Genomic DNA, 14212 nt, shown 5'->3' on the forward strand with positions numbered 1-14212 from the left:
ATTTCCTTGATAGCTAGGATAACATTAAAAAAAACCCTTTCTCTAGCAGTGTCTCCACACCCTCTTGCGTATCCCCATCATTTCATCCTCTTGCTTTTGAAGGGTGAATGCCTAGATATCAAAGGGGAAGTCTGCAGCGGAGCACACCAAAGTGATGCCTGATAGGGGTGACCTTTAATTTTTTTTTTTAAATCTAATATAATAAACACTTTATTTCTACGGAATACGTAATTTATCATTTTAAATCCACAGTTTTAGTTTCATAAATTGGTTGTGCCGCACAGTACATCATTAACAAACTTTGTTTTATTGCGCCCCCCACACCCAGTCGATGATAGGTTTTATCCGTATGGCCAAGTCAGGTGATATTTTCCGCTTCGCCATTTTGTACTGCTGCGCCGGGTATTTATCAGAAGAGTCGTGACTATCCCGTTTACACTGCTAGTTAGGTGTTGAGACGGTTCCTGCTATACTCGGTTTCTCATTTCAAGCCTGTGGCCTTCGTTAGGTTTCGCGAAGTGCAATTTTAAGAGTCGACATTCCTAATTAATTTTGTATATTTAGATTATTTTTATATTGTGAGAAAGAATGTCGGCCGAAGCTCCCGAATACTCTCCGTTCTTCGCAGTGATGGGTGCCTCTGCGGCTATGGTGTTTAGCGGTAATATCACACGACCACCTCTTATATTTAAGCTGTTTGTTAATTACACAATGTCGTTTTGTGCGTTTCCTGCTAACCCATTTTGCATTTATATCATTCCTAACAGGGTGCTTTGAATTGTCAACCATGGTGCGTTTCTTGAAGCTTTACTAAAAGCCACCCGCTAGTCTTGCTAACGTTAACGTCGCATTGCTAATCTTGAGCTGTCATTTATTTAGACTTAACTGCTAGCTGGGGCAGCCAGTGATTTTGGTTTATTAACCTGGCAGTATTTAGTTAGTATTAGCTAGTTAGTTAATGCAATTATCGCTGCTAGCCTCTCTGCTTCAAGACCAACTGTAGTCAAGGCTAGCTAGCTAGTTAACTTCGCGAGCTAGCTAGCTGATGACGACTACATTATGTTAGCTTTGACGTTAGCTAGCTTAGTTCGGTTTTGTACGTTAGATGATTTATCTGATTAAAACGGTGAATGTTGCCAACTGATAAGACAATATAACGTTAACGCTCTTATTAAAGATGTCAACATGTATTCCATTTATCCCTCATACAGTTGGCTGCTTGTTAGCTTTCTGCACTTAGCAGAAGGTTTATAGGTTAAGTTAAATCCCACCTTTCTGCCAGATGTCACACTAATGCATGCAGGGTTTAATGGTGTAGCTAACGTTAAATAGCAATAGGTGATGAGTTTTACACGAAAGTAGAGACCATAACCAATGACATTAAATAATCGCATTGACATCGTTCTGCGTAAACTGTGCTACTCGGCAACAATTTACCAGCTGTCAAGTCGGTAGTGTCACATCTAATTTAATGCAAGTTATTCTGAAAATTGCTAATAACCATTGGAAACCAGGATCAGCTGGTTTACTTCCTTATTGCTCGAAGGAATGACACAAGGTCACATGATAATCACATGATGAAACTTCTGACTTGGAATTGCCATCTGGCTACCGATCTTGTGAAATGTTACTATTAAGGCAAAAGTTAACAAGTTGGCGGTGAACCTGTTAAAAGAAAATATGGCTAATTTTGACAAACTATAAAGGGTCTGACACCACTGTTATCAGTGTTTTTGGATAGAAAGTGTGAAGTGACACAGAAAGGGAACTTTGAAACTGGCTTGTTTTAGTATTGGTCATACTTGTTTTTTATGAATCCTTTGCTAGTATTTATCTTCCCTTTAATCTAAGATGAGAGCTACATCATATGCCAGTGATGTATCACAGCAAAGTCCTACATTTTTGACCCAACTAGGGTGACTGGTGGGATGGGTGCAGCTCCAATGGGAAATCAACAAGCTGCTAATTGACCATGTTGCAGAGGGCTTGACCCGCTGTAGCTCGAGGCCTTTTGGCAAAACTGTCTCATTTATGGTACATTCACTGGGGGGGTCATCATTAGGGGACATTACCAGTGAACGGCTTTAGGGTAAGACCTTAAAATCTATTATGAAAGAGCTTTTTTTTTTTCTGCCGGAGTGTCATCTTGGATTCTGTTCCCACCTCTTTTGTCTTATCCCAGATTTATACATCCACATGCCTATTTAATAGTCAGTGAAAGGAATGTTTTAACACGTTGACTAATCACATTGGGCTGCATTGTAATGACAAATCTCAGAAGTCATTTAGCTTGAGTTTTAGAGTATTTCAGAAGTTTCTGAGAAAAATCTGACCTAGTAACTGCTGTTTGAAGCGTAAACTCCGGCCCTACCAGGAAATGAGAACCAGCAGGATGCCAAAGCAGCCCTGATCTCGTCGTAACTCTGTGTAGTGATAGGTAAGGGCAGCATGGTGGTGGTGGACCCTGAGGCTAGCAGTAGTATTAGTCTGCGGTGGTGAAGGACTGACAGCTGGGGAATTAGCTGGTAGGGAGGGGATCATGCCAGCACAAAGAAGGGATGTGGTATGGACAGGGAGACTTGATGATTCAGACTTTGGCATGAAGATCTTTCCATGTGTCGCTGATAGAAATCCATTGTAGCTTGTGCTTCTGTGATGTTGGTCACTTTAGTGTACACAAGCTGAAGGACTTTGGCTGCAATGTATGTCATATTTTGGTGGGTTGATCCATTATTCAGTTTGTAAAATATTGAGAATAATGCCAGATTCACATCACAATTTCTAGGCTCAAAGATTCGCACCCTAAAAGACACTTAATTTGCAGGAATAAGCCATTTTCTGAAACTGGCTGTAAGTTGCTGTGATCTTCTCGTGTGGTGTTGCATTGTTTTAGTAGTCTGGTGATGGTGTCCTGTCGTGATTCCTGCCTCAGAGCAGGTGACACTCACAAGGTGCCATCATACATCGTATAAATTGCAGTGGCTTCCTTTTCCAATTTCCTGTGCAGTTGTTAAAGCATGTACTGTATGTTCTAGGATAGCATCGTAACCCATAATTTCTCACAAAGGAATTTTCTTGCCCCTTTTAATTCATGTTCACATTATCTTTCTTTCTTTCTTTCTTTCTTTTAACTCACACTCTTCAATAAAGAGGTATAATTAGTGACCGTAGCATATATGCTCCACACATCCCTCAGCTTCTGATGCAAGAGATTGGTCTCATCATTTCTGCATGCAGCCTCGTGTTTTTATACAGTGTACGCTACAGCCAGCACTCAACATTTTAAGACAAAAAAAAGTTTTTACAATTTTGACCTTCCTGATTTTAAAATTCGCTCCCTACAACCAGTACTTCCCCATTCACCCACTATTCAGAGCAGACCAATCTGCTGTCTATTGTGTGGGCATATTGCATGCAAGATCATCCCTAGCTGGAGGCACCTCCTGCTATGACATCACAAGACGTCACAAGGGCATCCCATTCATCAAATATTCTGCAGAGAGGAAAAAAGAAAAAGGGAAGGGGGGGCTCTTTACCGAAGCTTCTGAAGGTATTAAGACCCAGAGGTTGTGCCACTACACCACTGCAGAAGCCGCCCTGCCACACATCAAACCTTTATTTGTCAGGACAGAATGGTAATGTTTAAGGGCTTTCCATCAACCCCTCACCTGTCTCACCTCAGTAGGGGTAGGAGGATAACATTACTGACAGTAACATATTTTGTAATATGTTTTGTAAATGGATTGCTGAATGGCTAAAAGTGTCTCCCGTTTAAAGCATGTTTTAGGCATTTCCAGAATATTGTTCTTAAGGAGATTTGCATGGCTAAATTGCAAGGTGTGTTTTGGAAAAAATACAATTGGATCTGCTATCTAGTTTTTATATTGAACTGCTGTTTGTTGGTGCTTGCGAAAAACCAGTGCCCAGTAATACTCAAACAAATCTAAGTTGATGGGCAGGAGTGATTTAACCTTGTATCGATACCATCTGTCTGGTGATAAATCAATATAAGTAGTTGGGGCCACGGCTGGCTGCCATGTGCACATTTGAAGATTGGCCCGTGTCATCTTCCTGTCTGCCTATAGATCCATTTGCCAGAAAGCCTCACAGCTAGTCTTTGAGTTGCCAGAACTATCTCCAGGCTAGCTCAACACAAGAAATGAGAGAACACAGGGCAGGGCACCTCAGGCTGTACGCACAAGGCTCTCTAAGATTATATCTTAAGAGACATTTCACATTTACTCATCAGTATGTTTGCTACGAAGAGGCAAAAAACAACTTTGTCAGGTCCATGTTTGTACACCAATCGTATGACGAGATCAGCACATTAATCAAAGGATGATGCATTTTTCCTAACTATTTTTTAAATTGCCTTGCGAAGCAGCATCTATAAATCTGTGAAAATAAGAAATGTCTTCATCTCTTTGAGAATACATTGCATGTAAATATGTGTTTTAATACTGCTGGATACTGTACATCTATTGTTTGTACATCCTAGAAGAGGGATCTCTCCTCTGTTACTCTTTCTAGGGTTTCTTCTATATATATATATATATATATATATATATAATAATAAATAAATAAATAAATAAATAAATAAATAAATAAATAAATAAATATAAAAATAAATAAATAAATAAATAAAATTAATTCTTTTTTTTGCCTTAGAACCAGTCAAATCTGCAAGCTCATGTTTCATTAGCTCTGGCAGAATCAGGCTGGCCAGTCACAGCCATTTATCTAATATGGGGCGTGTTTCAGACAATGACAACTTGTGGAGCCTTTACGCAAAATACCTAATGGTGTCATTTTTGGCTCGCTTGGAAAATGACCTGAACCTATAGATGGCTGTTAAAGTACAATTTTCAAATTCTGATGGCAAAAACAGCTACTCTGGTTTACAGACGTATTGACGCTACACCAGCACAGCTCATCTCTACGCCCTGTAGTCTTAACATTTGTCCGGTGCTCACATGTTTGGTTGCTCTGATTGGTTGTAGGTCAGAGGCATTTTGGTCTACCAGTGTTGAGAATGCCCCTTGGAAATCGAAAATTATCTTAAAGGGTTCCAGACTAACTGGCATTTGTGATTTGGTCACACAATGTAAGGCTTGTGTCTTTTATTTTTTTTTTATTTATTCAAATTGAGGGTCTAAGGATAGAGGGTTTCATATGCTCTACAGCTCAGAAAGCCCCTTGAGGCAGATTTATGAGATTGGGGTATATATATCTTATCTATCTATCGATCTATATTAAGACTCATCGGTTTGTTTTTGTAAACAAGTGTTTTTGTTTTTGTCTGAAAGTGGGTGTGTGCAATGTAGTTCAGTGATATTTTGGAAATTATTGCAAGGTCAAATTGTAATTTGAAGAAATGTTTTGTATTTAAGTTCGAATTTCGCTGTTGAAAAGCATCGATCGATTGTTTCCGAAGATTCGAATAGTCGCTGTTGGACAGGATCGATCGATGCTTTTCAACAGCGACTATTCGAAGCTTCGGGCATGTGACGTGACATCCTAGTAAAATCTCAAAGTCTCCTATATTTCGCAGTAGATTAATTTAGATTAATAACTGGTAAAAAGAATAATACATTTTGTTTCTATTTTATTTTCCACAATGTCAAAGCAACGCAGCTTAACCCAAAATACAAGCTCAGGCATGCACTTCGGTCCATGCAAACTGCGCTGTTCTGTGCTCTACCCAGAGAATACTCCCGTTGCGGGAACACTTTAGTAGTCCAAGAAGAAGCAAATATATTAAGTATAACGAGGTTGGGTTGTCCATCCTATTAAAATGGCTAGGCTTTATAAGAAAATTGTAAAAGAGTATTATATTTCCAACATTCAAGCGCGAATGAGAACCGTTTGGAGGGGGATGCCAGGTTGTGCAAAAAAGAAAATATTCGAATATCAAACTTTCAAATTAAATACCAACCCACCGAATGAATATTTGGGTCCAGCCAGCTCCTTTAGAACTCATTCTACTTTATTGAAACAATAATTAACCTCAGTCGTCAGCAATCAGCCTAACTGCATACATTCTGCATTCAGGCAGTTACTGTATGTTTCATAGACTATCGCACATTTACACAGGCCTATTAAGTTTACAGCTTTTTTTTTATTTATTTTTTGTCAAGTTTCACATAGGCTTACATTATGAAATAGACCTGGTGATGCAGATTCCAATCATCCTAGTAACTCGCTGTGCTTGCGTGCACAAGGCGAGAGAGAAGAGGGGCTCTGCTCACAGTGACATGTTGGACGATCAAAGCCTTTATATAATGACAATACTTCCAGCTGTTGAAAGTATTCCTCTCCCCGTCATCCTTCGTTTAACTTTTTTGCTAGTAGCCATGGTGACGTGACCTGCCCTGAATTGCCGCACACTAAATTACGACAAGCGTACGCCTCACGTCGTCATAAGAAAGCCTACCTGGGACAAAAACAAATCACGGGTAACTCAGTAAGGCAGCGTTACTGCGATTAGTAACTGTAATATAATTACGGTTTTGGAAATTGTAATTCCTTACACTACTCGTTACTATGGAAAGTAATATTACAGTAATATATTACTAAGTAATGCATTACTGCCCAACACTGCTCACCAGGATGCTATTCTACATTTATATTAGGGGTGTGCAAAAAAATCAATTCACATTCGTATCGCGATTCAAGCTCTTCCGATTTCATAGAATTCCAAAAATCGATTCATATTTTATGTCTACTGCAATCACATGGGAAAAGTAACTACATTTACATACTGTGAAACTTCTTTTTTTTTTTTAAATCAAGAATCATTTTTGAATCTTGAGCCTAAAAATCGATCGAATTGTGACATTTTCTGAATTGTGCCCCCCTATTATATATGGTTTTAGTTTTTCGAGCAGGCTGATTATTGATTTCCTCTTCTACTCTCCTCCTGCAGTCAGACTTGGCTGTGTGTGACGTAGGTTGCACTATGCTTTCTCCTGAGCGTCACAGGCGAGCAGAGCTAATATGCTGATGAAGCTTTTTGTTCTCCTCCTTCCCCGTCATATTACAGTGATGCTAGCCAGAGACTAGTGTGGACTGGAGATCGCACACAGCAGATGTAGCCCCCCCTCCCCCGCTTCTCTTATGATGTCAGCAGTTCCCTGTGTGCTTAAGCCTAATCAGTTCTTTTTCATTCAGAGAGTGGTTTACAACTCTGCAGTGGCCATTCTGAAATTACAAGGGCTGAAGCAGTTTGAGAAGATGAGATACAACATAAAGGTGATTGTTATTTTTTTGTCGCATAGTATCTGCGTCAGTAGAAAAGAGCGGGTCGGTTATTTCCCTTTTGTACACAAGGACAAATTCCCCAGATGGAACCATGTTGGATTTTTAAGGGGAACCGAAACTAACCTATTGTTCCGTGTCTTATTTCACTTCATTATTCAGCTGAGCCCTCTGCTTTCTGCCATCATGTCATGTCTACTAGCTAGTCTATTGTATTGCACTGTATGGTGTGTACACTACTTTATTTAACAAAGTTGTCTTCTCTCTCTCTTCCCTACCAGCCTTGGGAGCAGCCTATGGCACAGCCAAGAGCGGTACAGGGATAGCCGCCATGTCCGTGATGAGGCCGGAGCTCATCATGAAGTCAATCATCCCAGTGGTCATGGCGGGTATCATAGCCATCTACGGCCTGGTAGTAGCAGTGCTGATTGCCAACAACATCTCAGAGAAGGTCACCCTTTACAAGTGAGTTCAGTTGATCACATTTAGTGTTGTCTATATTTCTTTTTATTGCATTTTATTTATTCTGAGACAATCTTGAGTAGTAAAGGCTCATTTAGTCGGCTGTACGCCTGTAGCGATGTAGCCCTGTCACTTGTCAGTCTTCGGCATAAGCCATAACAAAAACCGCTAAACAATTGCGAAGACGCTGCTGTTCCTTTTTGTCATTTTATTATTTTAAAGCCCCCGAAAGGACCAAAACCAACAATGAATTTTATCCTACAAGCAAAATTCATCTGTGTAGCCCACCCCTCCCCCCATTGTACTTCCTGTGTATCCATTAATCATTAACTATTTAACACACAATTGTGACATATACCTTCATTACAATGAACACAGCCAGTGTACTTAAACTACTCTGACTGCAATTTCAATCTTGTCACATCACTGCATGTGCTCAGGACAACACCGGTCTGCAGTCAGTGCATTTTATGCATTTTTTTTTATAAAAAAAAAGATGTACAATAACACAAGCCGTGTTCTTTAAGTCTTAAGGCCGTTTTATAGTCGTGCGTAAAATTGATGGCGTACCCACGCAGACCCGTCTACGTCGGACCCTACGCCGTAGCCTGACATGCACCTCTCACGTACGTCGCTGGGTAGCGTTGCATTTCAACCCGACTCGTTTCCTGGTTCTCCTTCTCCATAAACAACATGAAGTCAAGGAGAGGGTTCACTTTTCCTGCTCCAGATTTCCCAACGTGGTCAGAAAACACAGGGGAGACACTTTGTTTCTCTCACTATGACCCTAGAGTCACCACTTGATCCGAAGACAATTGCTGTCACTCTCTCGCTTTCTTGAGAACACAACTTGCTCTATCACACCCCCCCACCCCCACCTTCACCATGTTGTATGACAAACCATTAGCTCTGTGCATGCCTCACAGTCGCATGAATATAAAAGCTGTTCTGACTTTGGCATGTTTAGTTAAAATGTTCTCAATTGCTTAAATTGTTAACCCCGATCCCTTGTGCTGACAACGTGTTTGTGTGTGTTTAGGAGTTTCCTCCATCTGGGAGCCGGGCTGAGCGTGGGCCTCAGTGGGCTGGCAGCAGGCTTCGCAATTGGCATTGTGGGCGACGCAGGCGTGAGGGGCACAGCTCAACAGCCAAGGCTTTTTGTGGGCATGATCCTCATCTTGATTTTCGCTGAGGTCTTGGGTCTCTACGGGCTTATTGTTGCCCTCATTCTCTCCACGAAATAAACACCCAAACATCTCCATGTCAAGATCTGTCCTTTTATGTTGCTGCTGGAGAAAAAAATGTCTGCCACTCAAGATGAAAGAAGTGAAGGCGGGGGAAAAAAATTATTAAAATGGCTCCATAAATATGGTCTTATCTCAACAATGTGTACAGTTGTCCCAATTTGATAGTCAACTTGTAAATGCGCAATGTAGTGATTTGTTTGTCTCGTGTGCGTGCGTGTGTTTCAAAATTGTATGATGAAGATTCCTTTTTTTTCCCTCCACTTATTTCAGGCCTTGAGGCCAGCTGAGGCAGCTTGGTCTCCGGTCTTAGAGAGCTGACCAAAGGGCCGCACAGCTTTTTCTCCTCCCATATCGACCTGGGAGTTGACACAATTTCTGCATTAATCTTGAGAATCTATTTGTAAAGAGATATGTATATGGACTTACGATTTTTTTTTTTCCACTGATTTTATTTATGAGAAATTGTTCATTGAACTGTTTAATGCAGCAAAAGTCTTTAATTCCCCAGGTTATATTATACATATATACAGACATACATATATATCTACATAGATTGATTTAATGCACTGTGGGTTAATTGTGATAAGTGGTTGGAATTCCTCTGGATGTAATTCTTGGTTTAAAAGTAAGATTGCCTTTAGTATGTTGCTGGTGAAGTGGGAGTTGTGTGTAGCTGTATTCTAATCATTACGCAAACATTCTCAAACTTCAGTGTTTTTCCTGTAGTACTGTTTGCATTAAAGGTGTGTGTGTGCCCCGTATTGGGTCTCACAAGTGTAATTTCCAAATTTCATCTCCATCTTATTCTCTTCCCTCCCCCCTCCCATCTGTGGCTGTACTTCCACATTCCAGTCATTAAGGTCCTGCATGGGTTTCAGTGTTTTGTTGCTGTTGGATATGAAGCTGAAGAGCTGGCTAGTTTCAGAAGACTTAAACCAGATCAAAATGTCAAGTATGTCCTCCAAAAGTTTAAAAGATGAGTTGATTGCTACTGCTTGTAGCATGCAGCAGGAATCCAGTGAGATTAGTGTTTGGCCTAGTTACAAGCAAGGACCGGTCCTATTTGATCTGGGGTTTGTTTTCTGAAAATGGAACTGCTGCTGACGCATTTACTAAAGCGCCAATCTACAATCCTGTATTACCACTGATACTGAAGTTATCCTGATGTGTTGACGTGTGTCACAATCGAATTAAAGAAGATTCCAACTTAGATTTGACTGGCTTTCAAACACAGTACAGTTTATTTTACTGTGACATGCAAGTCTTCTATAGACCGCATGACTTGGCATTTTTCTTTATTACAAAATTATGTCTAGCTGCAAAACAGATTAGTGGAGTTATTTTTTTTTTTACAGCATTCATGTCTTCTGTTTCACTCTGCGGCGAGAGCTGGTAATCTTCACACTGTGGTTAAACCTTCAATAATTAAACCTGCAGCACTGGAAGATAACTGCATACAAAGCCTGCATTGTACTTTTGGCAGATAGTATTATGTTTAAGGTATAAAAACGGTAAATCGGTTAATAGTTTTATATTCAACTGTACATGACAAAAACGCAACATAGAAATCATTACATCTGCACGATGACTAATATGTAGGCATTAAACATTACTTTTTACAGAGCTTATGTGCTAAGATAGTGTGTTAGCAAAATACAGACTTAGCAAATACATTTCATGGCTCAAGCTGTTTGGAGGCTGTCGAGCAGAGTCTGAGAAATGCTGCTGATGGCACTGAAGGTGGCGCTGTTGGGAAATGACTGCATGAAGTCTTTGCCCTCCTCTATACACGTGCTGAGCAGAGGATCCAAGGGCACGCAACCTGAAACAGAATAGACCTAGTTGATTACTGATCTTAACCAGTTAAGAGCACTGCTGTAGTTTCACAGCACTGCTAAAAATGGATTCACAGCTATGTGATGCCTGAAAGTAACATGCAAGTGGCAGCCTTATTAATGAAAATCTATATTGAGAATCAATCATTACTCAAGAGATTGATCTACCGGGGAAAACCATTAAATTATCTATTAATTTAATCAAGAATAAATCGATAAGTATGCATCATGCCTTCGCTGAAGTATTTTAAACCTGCTGCACTGAAATCTGGATCGACCATTTTAGCAGCATGGCAGTGATGCAAAATGCCTCCTAAATCATGAATGGTGAGTGAGGAGTAATGTGCAGTCACAGTGTGTTGTGACACCTTGTGGCTGGAAGCTACCGTTACACGTGATTCAATCCCGCTGATCTCACCTAGGAAAACTGATCCAGTCAGCTTGGCCAACTCTTCACCACCACCTTTTGAGAATATATTGCTGCACTCCTGAAAAGAAAGAATATGTGTTAATGGATATATATTGAACTTTGACAGCACTACAGCGATTGATTTGCAGTTTACCTTTATATTGTTCATAGTGTTCCATACTTGGATGCACATTACTGTAACAACACTTCCATTAGAAAAGTTTTTCACATCTAAATTGTATGAATAAAATTGTATCAGTTTACATACTGAGCAGTGTGGACAAACAAATCCACTCATGTTCTCGATGATGCCCAGGATCCGAACACCTGTCTTCTTACAGAAGGTGATCTCTCTCCTCACATCCCCCGTGGATACGGCCTGTTGACAATACAAGACCAGTAACAACAACTGTCACTGGATGTCATGCAACCGGTTAGGGTCCAGTCTACACTACAGTACATACAGTATTATCTATGGTACAGTAAAAAGGAGCTCACTGCGCTGGTCAATTTCCTTTTTCACCTTGCTTGAAAACACACATGCAGGACCATATACTTATATCGCTGATATGATAAGGTCAACAGCCAGAGCTACATTTGTTAGTGTAAGTTAGTCCTGCTGCTCCTTTTTTTGACAGTAAGGTCTCTCCAGACTAGTGGGTACCTGAGGTGTGGTAACCAAAATGGCTCCATCCACTTTGTGTTTTTTAAGGTTCTCCAGGACAGCCAAATGCTCGTCTGAAGTCCCTGGCGGTGTGTCCACCAGCAGCACATCCAGCTCTCCCCATGCTACATCCGACACAAACTGGGCAATCATAGCTGTGGGACAGGACAGTCAGAGACGGAGAAGATATTGGGCAGAAGAAAGGGAGTCCAAGTATTCACTGGTTTAAGTTGAGACATAGATGTTAAAGCAGACAATAGGGCTGTGCAATTAATCCATTTTTAATTATGATTACGATTTCTACTAACGATCCCAGTCATCGAGAAAAACGATTATTTTGCACATTACGTTTGCAAAGGGGAAATTTCACAGTTCAAGGTGTTTTCACTGTTGATTTGTTTAACTGTTTGACTGTTGTTGTTTTTTAAATTCAATAAACTACGTCTTTCCAAAAGTCAACGAGTAATGGTGTAAAATAATCGCGATTTCAAAATTGACCAAAATAATCGTGATTATGATTCTTTCCATAATGGAGCAGCCCTAGCAGACAACCAGAATATCATGATATTATCATATTTTACTGGTGTGTAATTCCTTCAAAAAAAAAAAAAAAAACAAACAATCATGTTAAAATATACTGGTACAGACCCTTAAAATAAGTTCTGTGCCCACATGATAGGTCTATTAAATAGTGTCACAGACAAGTACAGCTGCAGAGTAGCTTACCCGTTTTCTTTGGCCCCCTCCACACCACTGCTTCATCTGGGTCCTCCAGCAGGAAGCCGATGGACATAAGTGCGAGGCTCTTCTCCGCATCAGTGTAGACCGGCACCCATCCTGAGTCACACTGGTGCACGTCAGGCCGGCCCACACTCAGCATGCGGGGGATACTAGGCCCACACAGGTCAACGTCCAGGATGCCAACCTGATGAACACATCGTTTTATGAATTAGTCAGTTTACTTAATGTTGCTCATTTCTCAACACTTGTGAGAACACAAGTAAGGTATTGTGTACAGAAAGAAACATAACTGATAAATACTAAAAGTAAGAATGACAATGATTGAAATCGTTTAATGATAAGCAACATGTGGACTATTTCATTCATTATATGGACCTTTTTCACAGCAGACATGTTGACTTGTCATAGTAGGAAAAGCACAGCTGAAATTGATAACCTTAACGATGGCTCAATTCCATCAAGTGTCCCAGTAAGCTATTTCAGTGAGTCAGCATGCACAGTACCAGGGCCTCTCCTAAGTGGAATGCAGCCATCATTAATGGTTTTGAATACACCTCTGCTTTTCCTACTATGACATGTCAACATGTCTGTCGTAAAAAAGGTCTATTTAGTAATGTTTTTGTACATGTATCGCAACCACGTCTCTTTAATGGCTCCCCGTGTGTTTTAAATAGAATAATAGCATGTCAGCATATATACTGACACTCTTGTGTTCTGCTGCACATACAAACTGCTGGTCTTTGAACTCACCTTTTTGCCTGCGTGCCTGAGAGCCAGTGCTAACTCTGTGGTGATGGTGCTCTTGCCCACACCACCCTTCCCTGACAGGACCAACACAACATGCCGGACCTGGGCCAAGTTCCCGTCTCATATGAAAAGGAGAAAGAAAACTGTTAAGTTCAGCAGTTCATTTCTAGAGTTTCGTCAGTAACCGTTTATATGTCACGAAAGTAGGTCATCTGAGCTGTTAAAGTAATCCGAACCTACGGTCAGAGAGAAATGTCGCAGCAGGGAAGGCGGCCACGTTTGATCAGCCGAGGTCACACGTTTAACATAACTTGGTAGACCTAGTGCGTTTGGAACATTGTTAAACATTATTATCTATGTAATAGTAACGTTACATTACCCGAGGGTATAAAAACCTCAGCACTGATATTGAAAGCTTTAGCAATAAGTAACGTTAAAACTTGAGCTGATTTCCAATTAGCTTCCGCTAGCCAGCCAAGGCGCCAGTTAAGCTTTAAATTGAATACCTTTTAAAAAAACACGCAGCAGTTTCTGACAGGGGCCATATCTAAACAACGACGAAACAGTTCGTGTAACGTGACGGAGGGACGACCTAAAAATAGGAACGTAGCTTATTATATATTATTATTATATGACCGGTAACTGGACTTACCATTATTTTGTTCCATATTTTGAATCGACGCATGCACACAGCACAGAGCTCAATTACTTCCGTACATCGTCATGCGCCACCTAGCCAATCACACAGCGCATGCTACATTTAAGTCCCGCCTCTTTTCCAACGCCACCAATAATATGCCGCTGCGCACCAAATGACGCATTCAATCGCACAAATAAACCAGTCTATGGT

At 40.6% G+C, this 14212-nt stretch overlaps 2 protein-coding genes across 3 annotated transcripts; one reads left to right on the top strand and one right to left on the bottom strand.

Moving 5' to 3' along the window:
- Window positions 1-375: 375 nt before the first annotated feature.
- atp6v0cb (ATPase H+ transporting V0 subunit cb) lies at window positions 376-9754 on the top strand. The gene is made up of 3 exons (XM_039787650.1): window positions 376-661; window positions 7539-7722; window positions 8759-9754. Exons 1-3 carry the CDS (start codon window positions 589-591, stop codon window positions 8961-8963), a joined length of 462 nt encoding a protein of 153 aa, XP_039643584.1. The 5' UTR covers window positions 376-588; the 3' UTR covers window positions 8964-9754.
- A 430-nt stretch (window positions 9755-10184) lies between these two features.
- Window positions 10185-14136, bottom strand: nubp2 (nucleotide binding protein 2 (MinD homolog, E. coli)). Of its 2 annotated transcripts, none has more exons than XM_039787649.1 (7): window positions 14015-14136; window positions 13366-13481; window positions 12601-12799; window positions 11875-12029; window positions 11479-11589; window positions 11220-11289; window positions 10185-10788 (listed from the first exon to the last, which is right to left on the bottom strand). In XM_039787649.1, the coding sequence occupies exons 1-7, from the start codon at window positions 14028-14030 to the stop codon at window positions 10649-10651; spliced, it is 807 nt and encodes a 268-aa protein (XP_039643583.1). In that variant the 5' UTR covers window positions 14031-14136; the 3' UTR covers window positions 10185-10648. The 2 variants fall into 2 exon arrangements, with proteins under 2 accessions (XP_039643583.1, XP_039643582.1); XM_039787648.1 differs by lacking the exon at window positions 14015-14136 and adding an exon at window positions 13599-13847.
- Window positions 14137-14212: the final 76 nt, after the last annotated feature.

The sequence above is a fragment of the Perca fluviatilis genome, chromosome 21, assembly GCF_010015445.1.
Source record: "Perca fluviatilis chromosome 21, GENO_Pfluv_1.0, whole genome shotgun sequence".
Classification (NCBI taxonomy): Eukaryota; Metazoa; Chordata; class Actinopteri; order Perciformes; family Percidae; genus Perca; species Perca fluviatilis.